Genomic DNA, 25,727 nt, shown 5'->3' on the forward strand with positions numbered 1-25,727 from the left:
CTAAGCGCTGGGGTAGACACAGGGGAATCAGGTTGTCCCACATGGGGCTCACAGTCTTAATCCCCATTTTACAGATGAGGGAACTGAGGCACAGAGAAGTTAAGTGACTTGCCCACAGTCACAGCCTACAAGTGGCAGAGCTGGGATTCGAACTCATGAGCCCTGACTCCAAAGCCCATGCTCTTTCCACTGAGCCATGCTTGGGCAGGGATTGTCTCTATCTGTTGCCGAATTGTAAATTCCAAGTGCTTAGCACAGTGCTCTGCACACAGTAAGCACTCAATAAATACAACTGAATGAATGAATTACGGTGCTCTGGCACAGTAGTGACATTATGCTGCAGTCACTTAGGCCACAAACCGGTTCTGTCTGAAAAGACACTTGTGTTCACTGTGAAACAGTGCTCTTCACATAGTAATCGCTCAATAAATACTATTGAATGAATGCTACACCCTTGCCCGCCTACCTCACTGTAGAATGCAGGTGACACTGCCCAAACCACCATCACCACCAGTTCCTTCACACACTCTCAATCCTGTGGTGCCAGGACCAAAACTCACTCATCAGTTTTGACTAGCGAGCCATCATTGTCGTGATATACCTACATCCAAAATGCTTAGTACAGTGCTTTGCATGCAGTAAGTGCTCAAAAATTAGGATTGAATAAATGAACAAATCCAAAATTGATATCCTGGGCCACCCTCTTTAACTCAGAGAATTCATGTCCATCACATCCGCAGCAAGTCACTCAGCCAAGCCAGAGTCCCGCTCCAGCTTGAACAAACCAAGTTTCAGGATTTGAGAGGGTACTGGACGATTGACCATCCTGTCTCTGTTCTATCTCCTTCCAATATTGTACTAGACATTCTGTCTCCGTTTAATCTCCTTCCTATGGTAGATCAATCAGTTAAGTTTGGGTAGCAGTGTGTCAATTACATTACCTAATACGGACTACTCTTAAGAACTGGTTCTGAATGGAGGGTGGAGTACGGGCAATGCAAGGGGATTGGGTAGGATTTCGGGTGCACGCTGGAAGAGTTGCAGTCGAGTGTAACGCGGAAATGCTTGCAAATAAAGGTACCTAGTTCAGGATGGCTCGGGCCTGTTCGTCACTCGTACCCCGCTGGGGAGAACGGGCGGCAGCCACTTTACGCCCTTTGCTGCTCTCTCGGCTCGGCTAGCTCTCTTGAGTCTGTTCATTTCTACACCAAGGTCACGAAACCCTCTCATGCGATTGCGAGATCAGAGGTGTTTCTCTGATAAAAATCCATAACAAGAGGCAACTGATACACCCTAAACAACTTAAGACCATAATCTTACTTGACTCAGCCTTCCTGATAGAAATATCAAATGGTTGGGCATGGAATAGGCAGTGTAAATGTTTGGGGGTGGTCACCTCAGAAAACAAGAAGAGGAGGATCCCTCTTTGTCTCACCCATTTCCAAATGTCAGTTTCTGCTATACTGAGGGTAATTTTCCATCAGTCAGCCCTGGACAAGTAAAGACTACCCAGTTGGTTATCAGTGAATCAAGACCGCTTGCCCTATCCTGGATCAGAGCAATGGCCTATCCAGCCTAATTATTCGTTCTCCAAATTCTTGGAAAAATTGTCTGATGACTGCCCTCTTGCCATCTATTCTAATGCTTAGGGATCTACCAAATAATTCCCCTTTTTCACTAGTACCAATTATAGCTACTTAAATTTACAACTTAATCCAAACTGCTCTCTTTTTTTAGTTTACACTACTTCCTCTGGTAGTGAATTCTATGATTTTCATCTGCCATGCAAAGAAATGTTTTCTTTTGTTTGGTTTGAACCTACCATCTTCAAACTTCACTAGGGACCCCCTCATCCTAGTATAGAGATCTAAACCAATTAAGGGCAAAAATATTAAATGTAGAAATTCTCTCTATCTTGCCAATTAGTCATGTTGGGTATTTTTTCTCATGGCACATTTTACCTAAGTTTCTAAAAATGCATCTTTTTAACAGTCTCCTAGAAGCTTGTAATAAGGTAGTTGCTTTTTACACCCCCCCCCCGCACGTCCCCCCCTTCCCCTCCCCCCCGTGCTTCCCCCCCCCCACCAGCTACCTCTTTCAGCTTTTTTTTCCCTCAGGGCAAACGTTTTTTCCATACACTATTACTTCAACTATCTGTAATTTGTTTTGGTGTCAGTCTCTCCCACTAAACAGTAAGCTCCTTGAGGGAAGGGATCATGTCTATTCATTATATTGGGTTGTCACTTTTGCTATACCCACAGTAGGTGCTTAATAAATACCAATGATTGGTAGTGTCCTTTCCCAAAGTTACATATCCTTGTGATGGTTTTTTGTGGTTTTTCCCCACATAGCAGCAAGAATATTAATTTTTTTTGTGGTATTTGCTAAGCATTTACTATGTGCCCAGCACTGTTGTAAGAGCTGTAGTAAATATAAACTAATCAGCTTGGACACCGTCCCTGTCCCACACAGGGCTCGCAGTCTTAATCCCCATTTTGCAGATGAGGTAATTGAGGTACAGATTAAGTGAAGCGACTTACCCAAGGTCTCAAAGCAGTCAAGTGGTGGGGTCAGTAATAGAATCCAGCTCCTTCTGACTTTAAGGCCCATGCTTTGTCCACTTGATCATGCTATTGCATTGCAGTCATAATTTCTAGGTTGGTTTTCCCCACATACTGCATGGCCTAGGTCCTGTCCTGTATTAATAATTAAATCCCATATATTATCTTCCCTTGTTGGTCCTATGGCTGTTTCAAAAGCCTTACTCCACTACCCTTGCTGAGTTCTTCAGTTATTCTATGAGAGCATATTTGAAGGCTCATACTATTATCTGCCCTAGTTTCATCACAAACATTTTCTGATGACTTGTCTCATCCTGGCTAGGAGATCCTATCTGGTTCCTTTATGATAAATGAGGTTGGTTGGGGGACAGGTCACATACAATAGTGGGGTTTGGAAATGGTTGCCTTCTGAAGGTCCAGACCGCAGGTTTGATTTGAGGAAACTTGAAGGAAGAGAGAGCAGAGCAAGCCCTTTCACTTCTTGATTTTGGATAAGTGCATATTTTCTCCACTCAGTTCTGTTTGGGCTGAGCAGCTCAGTCAGAGAACAAAATGCCTCCTTACTCTACTTGGTGAAGCAAGATGAGGCCGAACACCAACTGCCTGGGAGAAGCCAAATGCCCTCCCACTTGAGCAGTCTACTTGCTCTCTGATATCCCTGGGGCTCAGGCCTTCTGAGAAATCGTTTGTTTTTGAAAGACACCCAAACATCCAGCATGAATGTCTGCCCACTTTAAACCAATGATCAGCAGTGCAGAGACAGTTAACTCATTATTTTCTGCACTACTTAAAGTGAATATTTTCTTCCTGAAAACAGACAGAATGTGAGATAGCTATGAGGGATCTTGAAACTGGCCTTATTCTCCTATTGTCTCTCCTCCACTCCAAAAGAAAATCTTGATGATGTGATAAAGAGATGGTTTCCTGCTTAACATCTAGTTCATGAGGGGAAGAAGCCCAGAGCAATTCCCAGGTGACTCAATGCAGTTTTTTAAATATACAAACAGAACCAAATTTAACAAGACTGGATTAAGATAAACTGGATTAAGATAACCAGATTCCCAAAATAGGCAGGGCATGCAGGCTTCTGGAGCTCTGTCCTTCTGCCTGAGAGATCAGAAGTGAGGCACATTAGGCTAGGGAAGACGGAAGAGATTCCTCCAACAAGATTGAAGAAAAAAATACCTTCCTCCAGCTCCCTTTTCTCTGTCCCTCTCTACTGCCCACCTGGCCCCAACCCACCTCTCTCAACTGAACAAATGAGATCTTTAATAATAATAATAATGTTGGTATTTGTTAAGCGCTTACTATGTGCCAAGCACTGTTCTAAGCACTGGGGTAGATACAGGGTAATCAGGTTGTCCCACGTGAGGCTCACAGTCTTAATCCCCATTTTAATAATAATGGTGGTATTTGTTAAGCTCTTACTATGTGCAAAGCACTGTTCTAAGCGCTGGGGGATACAAGGTGATCAAGTTGTCCCACGTGGGGCTCACAGTTTTAATCCCCCTTTTACAGATGAGGTAACTGAGGCACAGGGAAGTTAAGTGACTTACCCAAAGTCACACAGCTGACAAGCGGCAGAGGCGGAATTCGAACCCATGACCTCTGACTCCCAAGCCCGGGCTCTTTCCACTGAGCCACCCTGCTTCTCTAAGTGAGAGTCCTCCAGAGGTAAACATGGAAAAGACCCCTGAGAACTCTAGTTTCCCAAGCTCTTGTCTCTCCTTCACTTCCAAACTCTGGCTCTCTTTGCCAAAACATCACCCAAAACCCCACTTACATTTCTGCGGTAAATTCTCCCTCAAGGTCCTTCTCTGTAGACCAGCAGAGCCAAGGTACCAGCTCCCTGAGAGAAAGGGGTCCACTCTGGGACTATCTCTGAAGGGGCACGAGGCTTTCTTCCTCAGGAACCTTGGCAGGTGTAGCTTCTTGTTAATCAACTCCCTCCTTTCTTCCTCCCTCCTCCAGTCAGCACAACCTCCTGCCTCTTCTATTCCCTTCCCAGCTGAGTAGGGAAGACAAAAACCAGAGCCAGCTGTAGGTTGTTGAAGTGATTGGCTTTGCCCAGTGGAGCGGATAGAAGACCACGAGTATCTTTTGCCACAGAAAATCCCTGACTCCAGGTATGCCATGGCCCAGTCTGAAGCTAACCAGGGTGCGTGATCTGGGCCAGCCCAACGGCACGGTCCACCCCTAGGAAGTCTCCAGTTGTTCCACAAGAAGATGGTACACCTGAGAAACGAAAAGCAAGCAAGCAAACAAACAAAAATCCCACGAGTTAGCATGTGCTAAGAAGTCATTCATTTTAGCTAGAAGGTCCCCAGAAGATAGTGGGCTGGAGGCTGATAAAGCAGTGTTTTTCTGGGTTTTTTCAACCACTCCCTTCCTCTGTTCCAACCTTATCATCTACCTCAAAGCTTCGGAGATTAATCAGTCACAGTCTTCAGTTGTATTACCTCTCTCCCTTCCCCAAGGGTGATTCTGATTGGTCTTCCTTGATGTTTTAGCGGTGTATTTTCCCTCCCTAATCCAAGATAAAGCTACTGCAAACAACTCTGGCCTCTGACTGAATACACCAATTCAGGAGGAGTAGGCTCTTTCTCGGTTTATATCCATAATGATCCTCCATTGGGCCAGTTTGCTATTTGCTGAATCTGACTCCATTTAGGGACTTTGTCTCAGTTTCGCAGCCCTCGTGAAAATTTTTCTCCCAAAGACCCCCTCCTTTATGATTGAAGAGTGGGCATTCATTCATTCAATAGTATTTATTGAGCGCTTACTATGTGCAAAGCACTGTACTAAGCACTTGGAATGAACAAGTTGGCAACAGATAGAGACAGTCCCTGCCTTTTGACGGGCTTATCTGCCACAGTTGTCTCTGGTGTTCAACTGCGATGCCACAATGTCTAAGTCTCTGCTCTGCATCCTTAAAATCTTTCCTCTGCCACCCAACTCCCGTTTTCCCTTGCCTCCGTTTAGCACACCGGACAACCGCTGTGTGAGTGTCCTAGTGCCCATTCCTTTCATACACAGACTCTTCAGACATCAGTGTGTTGGATGAGCTTGGCTTTGATGCTGGCACAAAGGTTTTGTTCCAGAATCTGGTTGTGTCTGACAGTGACACCCGTCATTGTGTGGCATACAGGTGACACTGACAGATTGCTCCAAAAGCCAGGTCTGGCTGATGCTTTTGGGGGGGGGGGGGGGTCGGGGAAGAGAGCAAGGTCACAATCCCTACAACACTCCACAAACCTCCCGTTTAGGCACAAGCATGGCATGGATGCCACCTCTACCTGCCAGTCTCACAGAATAAATTTCAGCCTTCTTTTGGAATACATATAAATAATCACAAGTAATGAATACTAAACACTTACCTGTGTAATCCTACAAATTTAATTTGCACCTTTGCCCTCTAAGAGTTTAAATTCTCAAGCACATTGGCAATCAATAACGGCCTGAATTTCAAATATGGGTTTACACATGAAATATTATTTGACATTACTTGGACAAGACCCTGTTGAAGAGTACTGGGTAAAAGAGGATAGAACATTCTCTTGTTTCCTTCCCCATTTGTGTCAGAATAAATGCTCTTTAAAATGCTTGATACTGTTGCATAATGCTCTGCTGGGTCATGAATTCTAATTCTTGCCACTTTTCTGCTATCTGACCTTGGTCACATCAATTCACTTCTCTGTGCCTCAGTTCCCTCATCCGTAAAATGGGGATTGAGACTGTGAGTCCCACATTAAACAGAGACTGTATCTCACCCGATTTGCTTGTATCCACCCCAGTGCTTAGTAGAGAAGTAGCGTGGCTCAGTGGAAAGAGCACGGGCTTGGGAGTCAGAGGTCAGGGGTTCAAATCCCAGCTCTGCCACTTGTCAGCTGTGTGACTGTGGGCAAGTCACTTCACTTCTCTGTGACTCAGTTACCTCATCTGTAAAATGGGGATGAAGATTGTGAGCCCCACGTGGGACAACCTGAGTACCCTGTATCTACCCCAGCACTTAGAATAGTGCTCTGCACATAGTAAGCACTTAATACCAACATTATTATTATTACAGTGCATGGTGCATAGTAAGCACTTAACAGATACCATAATCATTATGATACACAATTGTACACCTCCCATCTCGAGTTTAGACCAGAATGTGATTGGACAGCCCTACTGCATTATTGATATTTCGAATAAAAGATCAGTCAGTGGTATTTGTCAAGTGCCTAGTGAGTCACTATTGAATGAATATTCACTATTCAGCAGAAGTATGATATGTTGAGAAGCAGCATGGCCTAGTGTAACTAGCAGGGGCCTGAGAGTCCAGAGACCTCGTTTCCAATCCCAACGCTTCCACTTGACTGCTGTTTGACTTTGGGCAAATCACTTAACTTCTCCGTGCCTCAACTTCCTCATCTTTGAAAGTGAGGTTAAGACACCTGTTCTCCTTTCCCCTACAGTTGAGGCCATGTGGGAAAGGGACTGCGCCCCACAAGCTTATAATGTATCTCCCACTTAGTACCACAGTGCTTGGCACATTTTCAGTGCTTGACAAATACCACCATTATTATTATTAGTGTGCTTCCTGCCCTCCAGGAGTTTACGTATTCTAAAATAAAAATTATTTACAGTTTGTGGAAACAGAAGGGAGAATAAGAACATAACAGGAAATAGTTCCAATCTATCAGGATGAAATAGCTCTGATAATTGAATCTAAAAGTAAAAAATACTCCTATGTACATAAATGCTGAAAATTTAAGATACAAAGTACTAAGGGGAATTAGAAAATTGATAAGAAACTGGAATTTCAAGTCCTAACTCAGTCATTCGCTTATGAGAATCTTAAAAACAGTTTTACTTCAAGAGCCTGGTTCAATGGTTGAAAATTAATTCCCTTTACTTAAATCCTCAACTCATATATGGTACTGTATTTGAAATACAGTGCAAAAGGTTTTTTTATGGTATTAGTTAAGCTCTTACTATGTGCCAAGATTGTACTAACTGCTGGGGTAGATACGGATTAAACAGCTCAGACACTGTGTTCCACATGAGGCTCACAGTCTTAATCCCCAATTTACAGATGAGGTAACAGGCACAGAGAAGCAAAGTGACTTCCCCAAGGTCACAGAGCAGACAAGTGACAGAATCAGAATTAGACCCCACGTCCTAACTTCCAGGCCTGTGCTCTATCCACTAGGCCATATTGCTTAAATAGGAATTGCTTAAGTTACAAAGTTAACAAGTAACTGAAAAATTCATAATGACTTTGGAAGCTTCATCAGAAAGCAAGCACTTCCATCCATTATGAAGCAGGACTTATTTCTTTATTCCTGGTTCCAAGTGAACACATTCTGCACTTAGTAAACCCAGGAGAAAACTAAAAGGATGAAATTACATTTGAGAGGATAAAATATGTGCTTTTATGGCACTTAAGTGCTTACTATGTGCAAGGCACTATACTAAGCACTGGGGTAGATACAAGATAGCCCCTGTCCCACATAGGGCACTCAGTCTTAATCCCTATTTTTACAGATGAGGTAACTGAGGCGCAGAGAAATGACTTGTCCAAGGTCACACAGACAAGTGGCAGATCAGAATTAGATCCCAGACCCTCTGATTCCTAGGCCCATGCTCTTTCCACTAGGCCAAGCTGCTTTTGTATTCCCATTATAAAAGAGCCATAGGTCCCTATTCTACTATGAACCATTTTTTTCTCTCCCAAAGTGGGTACCATGACAGAAGGGCTAACTCTTCCTTAAGTGACCTGTGAGAAAGATTCATTTACACCTTTTTAATCCTAAAATTGAGCACCCTTTGTCATCAGTGTGCCTAGAGCTACGGATTCTGAGGCATCCTAGACTTCAAACGAGGTGGGCCAGAGGCAGACAAATTATATAGCATGAGTCTGATAAAATAACCCATTTATTAGATTTATTCAGCAGCATCATTTTCCAGTTGCTTTTCTAATCAAGGTACATTTTAGGGTAATTACAATAAGCATTCTAAATATGGAAACAAATATTTTGAGAACTTAGGTATAAAAAAATGAGTAGTAGAAATCTCATTCATTATAAATTTAACAAATCTTCAGTTAGAAGAGTAGCTAGCAGGGCACGCTACTTTAAGTGTTAAATTATACATTCCTGCAATGGTTCTTAGACCTTTCCTTTGATGGTTTATGTTATGGGAACTATACCAGCTAATCAATAGAACAACTAAGATATATAGTACATTCTGATACAAATACATGGATATAACCAGAGTCTAAAAAAGTCTGTCAGTAGAAACTGTTTCCCTTTCTATTGTGTCCATCTCAAGAAATAAATACTCAATAAAAATATTTTCTAACATGAAAAAACCTGGCTTATATTTTGAATAACGAGTTTCTTTGCAGCTTGTTTTTATTAAAATGGAGATTTTGTAGTAATCTACCTATAATCCTTCAATTACCAGCATAGCTGCCTGCCAGAGACGTTAGCCAAGTGAGTTCATTTTCCTACTGATGAAGAGAATAAAAATCTTATTAAATCAGGTATTATGTTATTTCATGCCATTAACCTTTAAAGATGGCAAATCTTCCAACAGTGAGTATGTTTAACTTGAAAGCAGTGGCAAAACAGATCTGGAGAGTATTCAAAATCAACAAAAGTGACAGAAAAGCTGTATGTTCAGGTAGTCCTTGAACCAAAAAAGCTGAATTGAATTTTGATCTCCTGCACAGTTTGAGGGCTCAACTTCTCTCCACATAGAGTATGAGAAAAAGTTAGATGATTTGCAAGAGTGCATAGTAATTAGATGCTGATGGGTAACAACAAAAACAAAACAAAACTGCTATTTTAAAAAGGGACCAGATGAACTTCCTAGATGACTTGGTGGGAGAGAGTCTGGGACCAATTTCCTGATTTAGACCAAGTTCCCAGGTGGTCTTGATTTTTTTTCCTTCAAATCATTCACGTAAGGTATTTACCTCTAGAGATGCAAAAAACCACTTCAGGAGACACTTTAAGTAGCAACATCAATGATGTGATAATCTTCCCAAAATTTACAAATGTACAATATATTTATAACATTACTTTGACAGCTTCAGTGCAAAGATATACATATAGTACATCGTGATATTTGTTCACAAAAATATGAGTTGGCATAAGTCAAAAACCAACAAGGCATAGTTTCAACAGACATCTCCAACTACAGGCATGAAGGGGTATATATTTTTCATAGAGAACTGAATGTTAACCTTTTTCCATCTGTTTATAAAAAATATATGTGCAAAAGGATATTTCTAATGATTCCCTAAATTGATGAACTAGTTATACGACAGAGTCCTCTCTGACCAGGTTAGCGGTGTCTTTAAATGTATCCTCTGTTGCTGAATAAGCAGGAGTTTGGTCTCTTTTGGGAGAGATCCTGGTCGGCAGTGAAGGAGATGGAAGTGAAACTCCAGCAGCCTCTTCCTGTTGCTCCTTTTCCATCTAAAATAAAAATCAAACAGAGTACATGCTTAGCTCCCAAACATGGCTCTGGTACCAGGGGAGAGCCTAGAAAACAAAGGTGAGCAGGTGAAGGAAATTATGATCATGTCAGTCAGAGCAACACAGTAAATCAACATAATTTGAGTCCCAGAAGGAAAATTTCCAGGTCACTGATATTTTACCTCTGCATAGACTGGGTTTTCAAAGTTGGTACTTTGCTTCAGTTTTCTTTTGAAGAAACTCCACTTTGTCTCCTAGAATGATTTTAAAGAAGAAATCAGTCAATCAGTGGGATTTATTGAGCACTTACTATGTGTAGAGTACTGTACTAAGTGCTTGGAAGAATACAGTACAACAGAATTAGAGGACAAGCACCCTGCCCATAACAAGCACACGGTCAAGAAAGATAGACCGTTTCCCATAATGAGCTTGTTTTATTGTCCCAGGACTTCTATCCCATGGTCCTGAAACTCCTTCACACCATCTACAGTCACCGATATGAACTGAAACAAACTTCTTTGTTCCTTTCTTTTCACTACCAAACTTAAAAAGGATTGGAAATAGCTCCCTGCACTTCCACAGTTTGGACAGTCAGGGTTTTCTAGGGTTGCCTAGAAACCCAAATGGCTCTGCATCTGTCCAAGTTAAAACCAATGTAACAAATGAAAAGCCCTCAGTAATTAACACAGTGTAGGCAGACAGGCTCCATTACCCTTGCAGTTTCTGTCCCTGTAGGAGGCTGTTGTGCACCAGCAGCTATTTCTTCAGAACTGGCAGCATTTTCATAATTCACATTTTCCACATTTCCAGAAGCAGTTACCTGTAAACACATTAAAACTCAAGTTAGCTAGGTCCACGAGGACTAGGTAACAATGAAGTTAAACCCCCCAACGATATTCACAATGAAAACTCCTGCGATTCATCAGAGCACAGTATGGCGCTAAGAAATGATTTTCCTTAGGAAGAATAATGAAGAGCAAACGTGACAGCAAAACCACTTATCAAAGCTTTGTTGAAAGCTGTATGTGGAATATTCATTATTGTACCATATATGTACATATGCATGATGTAAGTTCATTCTCATTGTTTGTTCATGATTTCATAACAAAACATATGGGGAATCAAGTACTCATGTACATAGTTTTATTTTTATGTGTTTATATGCTTATCTGTATATTCAATTATTTCTTCAGCTGTTTCATACAGATGTGTTTATAATGATTCTTGTTTGAAACTTACTTTTTCTCTGACACTATCTGTAAATAAACTTCATCTGTCTTTTCGTTTACAAAGTGTGGTCTCATAGCTAGCTAGAATTGGCAGAAATGATTCCTGCCTCTCAGTGTTATTAGAGAATCCAGAACTAGCGAAGTCTCCTGTCCCTTCTCACCTCTTTCCCTTCTTGTTTACTGGCAGATTGCTCTTCACTTGGAGTTTGCATAATCAAAAAATATTGACTCTCGTTTCCCTTTTTTGACTAAGGACTAAAATGAGTATATTTTGCTAAGGGTGAATCCCACCACTTCTAACTGCATATGAAATATGTATGTGAAAAGAGAGGAACAACAATGGCACTGCTTTTAGGCCAAACTAAAAGTACAGAAAGAAGGAAATAAAGCAATGGACCACAGAGGCTGAGAGAATCGCAGAAGGACAGTGTCCATATCTCACCGGGGTGGGTTGAGCCACGTTGACTACACTGTCTCTGGCTGCATACATTGGATTCTCAAATATGATTGGTTGCTTCCCTGTTTCCACCGCAAAATTCTCATTCTGAGAAAGACAACAGCCATAGTCAACGTAAGGTAAGTAACAAAATCTCCATATGCACATCTGCTCCGCTAGGTGCCATTCATAAAATTACCCAGAATAACCAATTTGATCTCTTCCCTTAAAAGAACTCACATCAGTAAGACAGGCACAATGACAACCAATCATGTTTATTGAAGTGGTTAATGTGTGCAGAGCACTGTATTAAATGCTCACAATCAACAGAGAATCAAATCACATGAACACAAATTCACAAACTACCTACATTTCCACCTTTCTGAAACTCCCCTCCCTCTGTTCCCATTTTCCCACCTGACTCTTGATCGGTGGCATTTACTGGGTGCTTACTGTGTGCAAAGAGCACTGAGCTAAGCATTTAGGAGAGTGCAATACAAAAGAGGAGGTACAGATGATCCCTGCTTTTCCACAATGAACCTTACTTTTAGAGCTCAAAAAATGGAGAGGAGGTAAATGGCTTGAACAGTAACAAGAATGGAAGGGAAAGGGAAGAAGAGCAAAGGGAAAAAAGGATTGCTTGTTGGATGGTGGAGAAAACACACAGAGAGGTTGTGGAGACTGGAGAATACGGAGAGCAAAGTGATGAGAGCAGTCATCTTCCCAGTTTGAGCTACGAATGAATTTCTCAGTTTATACATAAAGAGTCCTGGATCTGAAAAAACAAACCCCAGAAAAGAGGCATCTGACATTCATGAGATTCCACTGATTTCAAGCCCTGCACAGGACTGTCCCCTCCTTTGTTGAGTAAATGGGGAAGAAGCTGAGAGGTGGGGAAGAATTGAATTAATTGTATTTCTTTCCCAAAGTGAAAAATCTGGACGAAGAACTTATATTACCTATTTCGGGTGAAATCGTAATTTTTAAGTATGTTTTTCTCCACATCACTTAAAGGAAATGTTTAAGGAAATCAATGTTTCTCAACCCATCAAAAAACAGTTGAAATGACTACTTCAGAAGTTATTTGGAAAGTGACTCTCACCATTTGCATTGCTCTGTCAATAGCGGAGTCAGGTCCAAAGCCAGACACTCCAATATCCATGCTAACATCAGTCCCAGATCTGAACGTTACCCCATTGCCATTTTCCGTGGATTTTACCAAACCACTTAAGCTGAAAGGAAAAATCAAATAACCACAGAGTGACTTATTTTTCAAGGTACCTTTTCATTCAATGAGTTTAATTTCCTCTTACTCCATTTTTCTTGGAAAATAAAAATTTTATTTCAAGCTGTGAAGGTGCCTAATTAAAAGTAGTATCTACGGAGCAGGACTTTTCCCCCAGGAGTTTTGGGGTCAGTGCAGGAGAAGAGTGCCACCTTGGAAACTGGTGCCATCAAAGCATTTAATTCCTTTTATTTTGGAGAACATGTAGAATTTCTCTACTCCTCTAGTTGGCTGTATTTTACTTTCTCAAGCCCTTAGTACAGTGCTCTGCACACAGTAAGTGCTTAATATATATGATTGAATGAATTGAATTAATGAATTTAATAAACCCTCCTTGCTCCCCTCCCTGTCCCCCCTCGCAATAAAAAAAAGAATGCGCTGATCCAGATCTCTTGGAATATTAATTTTCAATCACAACAGCACCCACCTTGGGAACTTAGGGAGAGATGGCAAGAGGGAGCCAGTTCTCCTGTAGTTAAAGAATCCTCCGATGGCCAGAGCTCCAATGATAATGACCAGGATGATGGTCATCAACACCGCAACTGCTGCTATTCAGGTAGAAAGAGAAAGTGAATATAGAGGAATTCCTGGGGTTACCCTCTCATTCACTTCCATGAAAGTAGAGAATTGAGAGAAAGAGTGCTAAGCAGTTTCCCATAAGACATAGTGTGAAGGGCATTCCCAAGATCCCCAAAATTAACCAAAACAATGTAAATATATATTTTCATGCTGAGAAACACAATGAGTATAAGTAATTACATACTCTAAAAGCAGTGCAAATATGTGTCAATAATAGAAGATTTGGGATTGGATTTTTTTTAATGTGGCTATAGGTAAAATACCTCATTGTCAAAAAATATCTTTCACATGATAATCAGTAGAAAATCACCCCCTGACACCATATTAAAGATATACCATTAATCTATGACAAATGGAGAATGAACAGCTGCTGAATTAAGCTTATAGTCTCCCTATTCAGGACAGTTAAAATACCTCAAAGGCTGAGGAAATGATAAAGGAGAGGGAGTGTGAAAAAAGGGAGATGCCAGTACCAAGGTAAACTTTGCACGACTTGCAAAAGAAGAGGGTTATTGCAGAGTGAGAACAGTCTTAGAAATATGACCACTGATATTAAAGAGTATTAAATGAAGAGGTCTGTAACAGGAGAACCTTATACACGTAAGGGCCACAGATAGGAAATAAAAAGACAGGCTTAATCCCATAGGTGAACATTAAAATCTTTATCTTCAAAGGCAAACACTTTAAAGGGATCAATAGGGCTGCATGTCTCAGAATAGTCCAAAGCTTACTTGTGCCTGGAGGAACTCCTCTAGAAAATCCTATTTCACAATAGTTTCCAGTGTAGCCATCAAGACATCTGAAAAGGCAATTAAGATCATTCATGGACTACCTGTTTTTAAGGTTCAATTTTAGAAGCCCCTCCTGCACGATTGACCCACATCCCATATGTTTCAATTTAGTAATTCCCAACAATGAACACAGCCTGACTTTTACTTATCTGCAAGAAAGGATGCATAGATGCCCCGAAGAAAACAATGATAATTTACCTTTGGGAATTCACTTTAAATAGAGCATTAGTGGCACCTACAGTTTCAGCTTAAATGTAAATTCAACGATTCCCTCTTTTCTCCAGTAAATTCTTCATTTGAAGTATAAAGTGGGGAGTGGATCATGATCACATTCTTTCCTTCTTTTGTAAAATTGAATATTAAAAGGCTCTATTTGTTGTGCTTTATCTGGGCAGTTTTCCCAGGAAATGTTATTGGGCTGATTAAACATGTTGCTCACTCATCATGCCTTTTACATGGCAAAGCAGCCTTGCAGAGAGGCGCATACTTAAGGCAAGTAATGAGTTATGCCAGAGGAGTAGAAAAGAACATTTATCTCCTAATTCCCTGTTCATTTCTTGGGGAAGAAAACAGGCTACTTTAAAACCAAATGGACTGGTCATTGTTTTGTTCTTATCAGCAAGGCTGTATTTTTTTCAGAATTTCCCCTTCTAATGTTAAACCTCTAATATTGACCTAGGTTATGTCCATCCATTCTTAGTACTTATATTTATACACTTTAGCACTTAGGAATATTCCTAACTCACATTCACTGACCCTAGTTTTTTCATCCTCCCACGGTAACTTACTTGCATTTTGGGAGACCACTTTCATCAATATAGCATGTTCCTCCATCCATACACCTGCATGCTGGGGGCATGGTTGGAGGAGATTCAACGGCTGCAGAGAGTGAAAGCCATGCGAGTGTTAATAAGCCAGACTCGGCAAAGCATACAATATTATGCAACATGTGGGTCTTTCTTAGTGACAGGGAACTGTGATGGTAGTTTCCTGACCAAAAAGTCTCTTTTAAGGAGGTCGAATGGATATCTTAACAGCATAAAAGTTTGTGAGGGACACTGGGGTAAGAAAGGAGCAGATTTCAACATTTCCTCATTCTATAAGAAGTGTAGTCAGCTAGACTCCACAACCGTATTAGAGAGAAAAGCTTCATTGTATTGTCTTGGAACACCTTGAATAGTCACCACAGTGACAGGTCACTTTATGCTCTAACTGGAGATTTGGAGAGCCTCATTCAGGACCCCTGAAAAATGCAGATCTTATTCTCAGAGCACCAAAAGATGAGTTTGGGGAATTATTAGTGCACACTTGGTCTGTCCTTTGGGCCAAGCTGAACCGCATGTCATAGGGGGAGTTGAGGTGGATGTTGGAGATGCCTCCCCTAGGTGACACTCTCCTCCTCTCCACCTCCCTTCCCTTCCAAAGAGCTCACCACTTTGGGGAGAGAGAGGTTTGAAGATGGCATGGAAAGAGGATTCAGCAAGTAAAAGGAGAAAGAGGATGACAGAGGCCAACATTCTTCTCCTTGCTCAAGACCTTCCACCTGTCTGGAACTCTCTCCTCTTTCAAATCTCCCAGAGGATAGCTCTCCCATCTTCACAGCCCTCCTGAAAATCCACCTCTTCCAGGAGGCAGTCCCTGATTAAGCTCCACCTTCCTAGATCGTGACCATCCACTCTTAGTACTTAGATTTATAAACTTTAGCACTACAAATATTCCCAATTCATGTTCACTTATCGTAGTTTTTTCATCCTCTCATGCTTTTTCTTTCCATAACCATAAGACATAGCCATGAATTCCTTGTGTCTGCAATCTAACAGGGGAGATTGACAATCTTCTTAAAGGCAGGGGAAACTCTGCCTCTTCCTCAATTGAGAAGCAGTGTGCACTAGTGGATGGAGCACAGGCCTGGGAGTCAGAAGGTCACGTGTTCTAATCCCGGCTCTGACACGTTTGCTATGTAGCCTTGGGCAAGTCACTTAACTTCTCTGTGTGTTACCCCATCTGTAAAATGGGGAATAAGACCATGAGCCCCATGAGGCACAGGGACCGTGTCAAATGTGATTTGCTTGTATCCACCCCAGGACTTAGTACAGAGTCTGGCACATAGTAAGTGCTTAACAAACAGTTATTATTATTACTCTCCCAAGCACTTAGTACAGTACTCTACACAAATGAGTTGCTTGATAAATACTATTGATGAACTGAGTGGACTTGGGTGTTACTGCTGAAGTTTGAGTTTATCGGCTCCTCCCACTGACAGGTCCCCCGGGGTCAAATGCCACAAAGGGTTCCCAGGTCAATCAAGCCATAGTATCTATTGAGCACATTTTGTATGCAAGGCACTGTACTAAGCACTGTGCTCTCACCCAGTTGAAAAGCACTGGATTTAACCTTGCTATAGCACTGCTTTATAGATGATGTAGCAATTTATTTGCCTCCTTAACTTAGAACAATTGATGCGTGTTAATAATAATAATTGTGGCATTTGTTAAATGCTTACTGTGTGCCAGGCACTGTATTAAGTGCTGGGGGGATACAAGCAAATCAGGTTGGATACAGTCTCTGTCCCATGGGGGGGCTCACAGTCTCCAACCCCATTTTACAGATGAGAGAACTGAGGCCCAGAGAACTGAAGTGAACTGCCCAAGGTCACACGGCAGGCAAGTGGCAGAACCGAGAGTAAAACCCAACCTTCTGACTGCCAGGCTCATGCTCAGGAGATAAATTTACATGGGGAAAATGGCTGTGTAGTCTAAGCCTGAGTAGATTCAACAAAATTAAAGACAAATGACAGGCAAGAAAAAATCTGAGCCTCTTTGAGATCAAACACATTATCAGCCTTGCCTGCTCACATACTAATGCCCTTCTGAAATCAAAACTTGAGTCTATTTATTGCACAGATCCTTTAAAGCAATTTTAAATGTGGTAATAAAACCAGTTGATGTAAGTCACAAAGAGAAAATTGCTACAACAATGTGAAATCACAGTACATGGAAAACTACCTGTCCACAATTTGAGAGGGGGGGGAAAAAAGCACATAAGCAGCAATGTGGACCATTGTTCAGTGAAGTGCCAAGCCTCTTTCAAACACAAAAGAGCACTGTATCACAATATGATAAAGAATGCTTAGCAGCAAGCAGCTCTTTAGGGACAGTAGGTACTCTACCCCATCTTCTCCTGCTCCCCAAGCCAATAGTCTAGCAGTACAAACAGGAAGGACCACCTCTGGCCCAAACTTTTCCAGAACCTAACAGAAATTCTGCCCAAATTCTATTAACTTCTGGACCCTTGCACCTGCACTTATTTCCAAGGCTCCCTTCCTGTCTTCCCCTACCTCCCCAAATGAATGTATTAAAAATTAAGATTTTCTGTTCAGGCAAAGGAGAACATTTCTAGCTAAATTCAATACTTTGGGCTCAATCATTCTGAAGTTGAATAATGAACAATTTCTCTTAGGAAAAAAACTTTAAAACCATCCTATTTCTGCTATTCTTGACTACACCCGTGTGAAATACAGGCTTACAAACTATGGATCATTCAAATGGAATGAATGACAAGGTTAACCTGGGACTCTTATAAACTAACCAACCAGTCAGGGAACTGGCAGATCACTTTTTCATGAGAAAGGAGGTAAGAATCCAGGTCTCTGACTTCCAGAGGTGTAGCTGAACTTCTCTCTTCCCAAACAACTTGTGTTCCAGACCAGAGTGTCCAACCTTAACACCTGACTCAGAACAATTAGGGTGACATAATTTAGTTTACCAATTGCATCTGAATGGCAAATGCTTGGTCACCCTCACATCCCCAGGTATTCATTCCCAGCACCTCAACATTACCCTACCCCTAACAAGTGGGATTTTCTATTTCTCATCCATTAACAGTGCTACGGAAAAATGCTCCTTGTGGCCCACATAGCAGGAAGACATGCGGAGAAGCCGGAAGGAGATGCTGGGTCTCAGTTTCATCTTTGGCAATTCACTCTACCTGCATCACACTCAGTGCTACTCCCCTCCACAAACTGGGAGCCTTGAGGGCAACCGCAGGTGTATCCTCCGGGTCTCAGCAGGCAGAGGTGGCTGCAGACGTCTTTACAAGGGTTGGGCACTGAAATGCAGATTTGGAAACATCAGTGAGGAGGAGGCCTGGGACGGTGTTGGAGAGACAAGACTGTCTTGTGGCTGGTGAAGGCTCAGGAGAAGGAACGCCACACTCCATTACTAAGTTTGTGACATGCTAGGAACAATATCTCTGACCCTCCAGCTCTGTTTCTGAAGAGCTCACGGACCATCCTGTCCTTCATCAAGGGGCCAAACAATGGTAGAGATCCCCAAGTGTTAACTTGGAAAGGGTACTGATGTGGTTGGAAGAAAGAGGGCTTGGCTGATGCCAAGTTGATGTGGTTGCCAAATGATAACATCCAGGGAGAGGAATGAGGACGAAGGGTGTTGGGTTGTTGGGTGTCTTGACAAAAAACACAATAGCACTTTAAACCTGTGATGCCATGATTCCATAATGGAATCATTTCACAACATGGAATAGGTGGGGAGAGAGAGTAGGGTGCATGACTTCCCGACTACTCCTCAGTGAAGAGTCCAATCTACAAATTGCAGCGATACCAATCTTCTAGAAAGGGGTCCGGTCCTCTCAACGCAAGGACTCAACTCTCCACACTAACGCTGAGGCTCTGCCAGCTAGAACAGGGAGTGAAATACTTCTTGGAGCGGGGGTAATCCAGAGAGTCAAACAGCAAAGCAAAAGTGGAGTTGGAATGGGTACAAGTGAGCTCCTAGGCTCTCAACATCCTCTGTGGCTAGGCTCCAAGGCAAATACTGGCCAACCTGGTCTGCATTATGGATTCCTCCTATGGAAGGGATACAGGGGCCTATTGATGCTTGCAATCCAAGTACAAAACTAGACCCCAGAACTAACCCAGGAGAGCATGAGGATACAATTCATAATCTTTTTCTGCGTTTGTTATCTTAGGAACTGCCTTCATATACCTTCAGGGCAATATGTCCCATAAACACTAAAAAGGGAAGTACACTAAACACAGGCTTATTATACCTTATTTCCTAATTATATAATAATAATAATGTTGGTATTTGAGCGCTTACTATGTGCAGAGCACTGTTCTAAGTGCTGGGGTAGATACAGGGTAATCAGGTTGTCCCACATGAGGCTCACAGTTAATCCCCATTTTAGAGATGAGGTAACTGAGGCATAGAGAAGTTAAGTGACTTGTCCACAGTCACACGGCTGACAAGTGGCAGAGCCGGGATTCAAACCTATGACCTCTGACTCCCAAGCCCGGGCTCTTTCCACTGTGCCATGCTGCTTCTCTATCTTATTATATTTCACTTGACAACATCAAATCCAGTCTTATGAGCCCCCTAGGGGCCAGAAACCTTACCTAATTCTCAGTTGTGTACTTTTCCCAAAACTTATTACAGTGCTTTGCACACAGTAGGCCCTTAGTAAGTACTATCACTACTGCTACTACTAATAAATAATGCCGTACACCTTTCCTACACTGGGAGATCCATCGATTATGTGCTACTAAGTTTTTAACAACTCAGCTATGAATCTTGAGTAGAAGTTTCCAGAATGAAGGGCTGACGCTTACCTGACTGATTGTATCTGTGTTGATGATAGATGCGAACTTGAGTTAGCCATGGGTTTACAGTAAGCACTTTCACTTTCTCTCCGCTCCCAAACTTATCCTCCTTCCATACTTCACCTTTTTCCTTCGATGTCCAGTATAAATGGCCTTCGAAGACATCCAGGCTATAGGGGCTCCCTACTTCTTGGCCATTGGAATGACAAAAAAAACCCCGCAGTTAATTAAAAAGCAAACATCCAGCCCTGCTTTGTGTCAGAATTATTTCTTCTCGAATTAAAACCTTAATGTCTACACTTTAATCAGTGTCTTGAAATTCCAGGAAAACTACATTGGAATGCCACCAGGGAGCCATAACTTAGTTCTGAATCAGAAGATACTGTCATGTAAATGTCCTCCAAACTGAAGGATCAGCATAAAATAAATTGTGCTGGTTTAATCTATGGTGTCTGACTCTGTTCACCAGAAAAATATCTCTTTCAGTTACAAACTTTCCATTTTATTTCACCCATGGGAAAAAAAAAAAAACAAAATTACATTGTGATACCTTTTGCTGTAGTTTTTTAAAATTAAAATCAGATATCTCTGTACACAGAAGACTACTGGGTCAACCTCCCTCTCTATTCTGAAAATAATTAGGTAGGAGCTGTCAGGTTTGTATGTTGGCCTGTTATAGCTCATCTAAAGCAAGGAGAAAACCAAAGGATGTTCTCAAAGATGTTTCTAATTGTACCTACCTCCATAAAGAATTTTAACCAAACTAAAAGTAGGCAGTCAGGAAGCATGTGGCTGTGCTTGGATGAGTGTGCATGCGTGCACGTGCACGCACACACACACACACACACCAGATTGTCCTTTTGATTTCAGGTGAATGTGATAGCTAATATGCTTTGACTAGGATTAATGGATGCCTTTCATTTAAACCACCTGCTCAGGAAGAATCCCACATCAGCTATTGCTAAGAAGACTGAAAATTCCATCCAAGCCATCCCTAACCTCCGAGTAAAACGACCCTCCTGTCGGTCCCATCATGTCTCATGGACTCAACCACATTCTCCTTCGAATCGCTCCAGTAGATCCGGTCATTGTTCAGGTAGTCGATGGAGAGGCCCGTTGGCCAGCCGAGGTCACTGGAAACCAGGGTTTGTCGCTGCTGCCCGTCCATCCAGGCCCGCTCAATTTTAGGTTGCCTTCCCCAGTCGGTCCAATACATAAACCTACAATGGGAAATTCATGTTTTTAGTACTTTTCCCACAATGGGGTTAACTTCCTAAATATAAAGAAAAAAGAAAAGGAGAAGCCAAATTCCTTTGCTGTTTAAATGCCAGGAAGTGGCTGCAAATCTGGTGTGCCAACTAATTAAAAGAGAAAGAAAATGTGCTAGCAGAGAGGTTGCCCCCCAAAGGTCAGGAATAGCACTGTTGGATCAAAAGGAGCAATATGAAATTCTGCCGGCAGAAAGAGTGGGGTTGAGGGTTTCAAAGAAAACCGACTAGCCGAATTTTGACAGGGAGATGTTTGGGAGGGGGTTCTGAGTGCTTTCTGGTAGGTTCAGAAATTAGATTGCAAAAATGGCTACCGATCTTCAAACTGTACATAGGTGTGGAGTTCACTTCTCACCATGGTGGGAAACAGGTAGACTGGATCAAAGCTGCAAAAGGACCAACCCCTACAATGCAGCCAAGCAGACCTCATCCAGTGGAGATGTTTCTTGGAAGAACACAGATTCTCTGGCTCAGCGTCCAGGCGGAGAAAAAGAATGTTCCTTGGCTCTTTCCCAAAGACTGGCCTTTCTTCCCTATGGCTTTCCAGGTCCCTGACCTCAGAGCTGGCAGTCTAACCTAACATTCTCCAGTGAAATCTCCCTAGGTCTCTCGCTCAAATCCAATCAATGGGAAGTTAAGATAGACAGTTTACAAGTATTTGTGCTAAAGTGCAAGAAATACATGGATTTAAAAGTGCTCAATGAAAACCCAAATTTAATTATTCTTTTTTTTAAAACAAGAAAAAAAAATCCTTCAAAGTCCAGGGCACTGAATTGGAAAAGAAGGCATTGGGCAAAATCTTAATTTGCTCTAGGGGAAACATGACTAGCAGAGATACTAGACTGTGAGTGTCACTGCTCAAAAGGCTAGCTCTGTAATCAGTTCCTTTGTAGATGACCTTAGGCCCCTCCTGGACTGAGTTTGTCATTTAGTGTCATTTCACTGTCTGTTCTTTAGTATCTGAAAATCTTCTCAGACCTTACAGCCTAAAAGCACCAGACCGATTTTAGGTTACTTAAGAATGAATACAGCAGTGAGAAAGTAACATATTTATATTAAATGTCTAAAGATCTCCAGCCCGTAAAAAGTTGTTCCTAACCGGCATGGCCTGCTTACCCCAGTTTGGGATTGACAACAATTGCAGCTGGTTGGTCCAACTGGGTGGAAACAAGCCACTTCCTGTACCGTCCATCCAGTTTAGCAACCTCTATCCGGTTGGTGCCAGCATCAGACCAGTAAATGTGCCTGTGTTCGTGAAGACAAAAATCAGACAATTAAAAGGCAAGAAATAACATATCAGAGGAAGAAGTATTTCAGAGGCATTTAGCATAGAAGCATGAGTCCACTCAAGAAAAATAATAATAGAAACTGGGCCCTATTCTACTGTCCAGGCCCAAGCAATTGGTACCCAGGCCTTCCACAGATCCATTCTCCCACTCCATATGTTCAGAACATTGGTGGAATTCCATAGGAGCATACTGTGGCACCACAGAGATTTTCAGCACTGAAGAGGGTATGAGAATCAGGGAAGGTAGCTCTAGACCCTTTTATGATTACAAAGACAATTCCAGCAACTGTTTCAGTCTAGGTCCATTCTGATCCCCGGCCAATAATAGTCTCTGCCTCACTTATTCCCTGTCAAAGGGAGTTCTAGCAGGTTTTATATTAGCCACTGGGGCCAAGGAACTTGGAGAAGATACAACTTCAACATGAGGAGAAATCTGTGTTCTCTGACTGGTTTTCCAAAGACAATGTTTAAGCATCAAAAAAGCCAGAAGTTTCCACTCTTAATTCTAAGAACAGAAATCTCTGAGGCCTTATTCTCTGACTAATGGCCCTGAAATAAATCCTCCTCAGTGAGGTATTATTTTAGCTAGCAGGCATGGGAGGAAGCTAATTAATATCTTCACAGATAAACAAGTCTTCTGGGAACACAAGCTTGTTGGCTAAAAAGTGAAAATTAATTTAAAATACAACACATTTTCTGACACTTGAGAACTTGTCTGCCCCCACCCCTCACTCCTAGCTGGCACCCAAACCCCCAAGAAACATCTTCTCAACTGCATTTCTGGGAACACAGATGATTCTGTGAATGTTTCCATGCAGTTGCTCCCCTAAATGTTTTCACCACAAACCTCCTTAAAACCAGCTGACTCAATTGGATATTATAGGCCAGTTCACTGTATTATGAATTGTCTCCTAAATACTGATGGACATATGATATTCTTAAGAATGAGTTAAAGGAGACATGGCATTTCACTTGTAACACCAAAAATCAATGGCAGGGACAATATTTGAAGCTGCAGCGACTTCAATGCCTGGAAAAAAAAATCACAGCACATGGGAAAACCTGCCACATCAACAAAGAACGGTTCAAACTCATTTTATTGTTGGGGAAATGTAAAAATTTTAGGAATCCAACTTTGTGACACAACATGAGGGTAACTACACTATCAAATAATCAATGGTATTTATTGAATACTCACTGTGTGCAGAGCACTGTACTACGTTTTGGGGAGGGTATAATAGAATAGGTAGTTATGATCTCTGCTCTCAAGGAGTTTACAAAATGGCAGGGGGGACACATGCATTAAAATAAATTGCAAACCGGGGAAACAACTGAATATGCGGCTATGTATACACTAAATGTTGTGGGGTGGGGTGAATATCAGAGTGGTTATGGGCATGGATTTAAGAGCATAGGTGATGTACAAAAGGAGGGAGAATAAAGTGATGAGAAATTAGTCAGGGAAAGATTCTGGATTTTAGTAGGACTTTGAAGGCGGTGAGAGTGGAGATCTGTCTGACATGAAGGGGGATGGAGGTCCAGACAAGATGGAGAGTGTGAGCAAGAGATTGATGGTGAGAGAGGCGAGACTGTGGCACAGAAAACAGTGTAGCCTAGTGGAAAGAGCCTGGGGCAGGGAGTAAGAGGACCTGGGTTCTAATTCCAGCTCCACCACTTGTTGACAAATCACTTATCTTCTCTGTGCCTCTATAAAATGGAGACAAAATACCTGTTCCCCCACCCTCTTAGACTTAAGAGCCTCTTAGTCCCATGTGGGATTGGGACAGTGGCTGACCTGCTTACATTGTTTCAATCCCAAGGTTTAGTAGAGTGTTTTGCATACAGTAAGCACTTAATACCACTGTTATCATCATAAAGCAAGTAGGTACTAGAGGAGAAAAGTATGTGGGCTGGGTTATAATGGGAGGCAAGCAAGAATAGATAGGAAAAAGAGAGCAGATTTAATTCCTTAAAGCCATTACTGCTATTCATTTGCTATTGCTATTAATACATTGTTGCTATTTGATTTACTCAAATGTCTTCTATGGAATGGAATTCTGGCGCATTAATATTTATTATTTCTTAATGATATTCGTTAAGTACTTACTATGTGCCAGGCACTGTACTAAACACTGAGGTACATACAAACTAATCAGGTTGGACAGTCCCTGTCCCACCTGGGCTCACAGTCTTAAATCCCATTTTACAGATGAGGTAACAGGTACAGAGAAATTAAGTGACTTGCCTAAGGTCACACTGCAGACTCAGGTCCCCTGATTCCCTGGCCCACAATCCTTCCATTAGGCCATGCTTCTCCTTCTGGTTTTTTTTTGTCAAGAATGCATACTGTAAGTTTAGATATACTCAAATATACACACACACACACACATATATATTCAGAGTATATATATATACTCTGAATTATTTATATTTAAGGATTGTAAAATTCCAGGCAAATAGACTAGTTATTGACTCATTTTACCTTCCAACCCAGTCTACAGCTAATCCATCGGGGCGCACAATGTATCTTAGATTCAGGTCAACATCCTTGACTGGATTATTCCCACTGCTGTCATAAGTGGTGATATATGCACGTTTGATGGCTCCAAAAGTTGCACCTTGTCCTAGGACAGTGTAATAGACCACACCTGTAGAGGCAAATCACAACGGAGAAAATTATGGATGAAGAAGTCAGGATTTGGATTTGGCAGGAGTTGTATTCTCGATCCACTCAGTAAGAATGGAGACTTGATCACACAAGCCACAGTCAAAATCCAACCTTGCCTGTTCAGACCTGCCATCAGCAATGAAAGCCTCCATCAGTTGCTAATAATAGGCTGGGCAAACATGAAACCAATCCTTTCCAATCATAGAAATATCTGAGCAAGTTGAACTTCCTGAAGACTTCTACATAAATTTCCAAGATAAATGTTAGAGTAAATACTCACTGAGACCAGTCCCCTCAGGATCCCAATCATAATCAATGGCTTGGATATGCTCCTGGTTATCAAGATAGTCGGAATACTGCTCTGAGGAGAGGTTGTATCTTCGAATGCGGACATTGTCAGGCAGAAGCAATAAGGGAGGATTGCCTATAAGCAAATGAGAAGTGTGCTTAATCACCATGAAATCAGCTTCTTCCTTTTCCTGGAAGAAGAGCACAGATGAGATGAAGAAGTAGCGTGATCTAGTGAAAAGGGTATA

At 41.8% G+C, this 25,727-nt stretch overlaps 1 protein-coding gene across 5 annotated transcripts in view; it reads right to left on the bottom strand.

The window, feature by feature from the left end:
• Positions 1-8,462: 8,462 nt before the first annotated feature.
• LRP2 (LDL receptor related protein 2) overlaps positions 8,463-25,727 on the bottom strand; it is a 164,123-nt gene continuing 146,858 nt past the window's right edge. For 2 of the 5 annotated variants that reach the window (XM_029071513.2, XM_029071507.1), the window contains 14 exons: positions 25,472-25,615; positions 25,006-25,171; positions 22,352-22,480; positions 20,967-21,187; positions 19,977-20,156; positions 18,338-18,457; positions 15,139-15,229; positions 14,291-14,358; positions 13,408-13,528; positions 12,798-12,927; positions 11,702-11,803; positions 10,743-10,850; positions 10,213-10,284; positions 8,463-10,030 (listed from right to left, as the gene is read on the bottom strand). In XM_029071513.2, the coding sequence (XP_028927346.1) occupies positions 9,869-10,030; positions 10,213-10,284; positions 10,743-10,850; positions 11,702-11,803; positions 12,798-12,927; positions 13,408-13,528; positions 14,291-14,358; positions 15,139-15,229; positions 18,338-18,457; positions 19,977-20,156; positions 20,967-21,187; positions 22,352-22,480; positions 25,006-25,171; positions 25,472-25,615 (1,814 nt within the window). In that variant the 3' untranslated portion in view covers positions 8,463-9,868. The remainder of the gene's footprint in view (positions 10,031-10,212; positions 10,285-10,742; positions 10,851-11,701; positions 11,804-12,797; positions 12,928-13,407; positions 13,529-14,290; positions 14,359-15,138; positions 15,230-18,337; positions 18,458-19,976; positions 20,157-20,966; positions 21,188-22,351; positions 22,481-25,005; positions 25,172-25,471; positions 25,616-25,727) is intronic. The other 3 variants (XM_029071510.1, XM_029071508.1, XM_029071509.1) reach the window with 3 other exon arrangements.

Source organism: Ornithorhynchus anatinus, chromosome 9 (genome assembly GCF_004115215.2).
Source record: "Ornithorhynchus anatinus isolate Pmale09 chromosome 9, mOrnAna1.pri.v4, whole genome shotgun sequence".
NCBI classification, from domain to species: Eukaryota; Metazoa; Chordata; class Mammalia; order Monotremata; family Ornithorhynchidae; genus Ornithorhynchus; species Ornithorhynchus anatinus.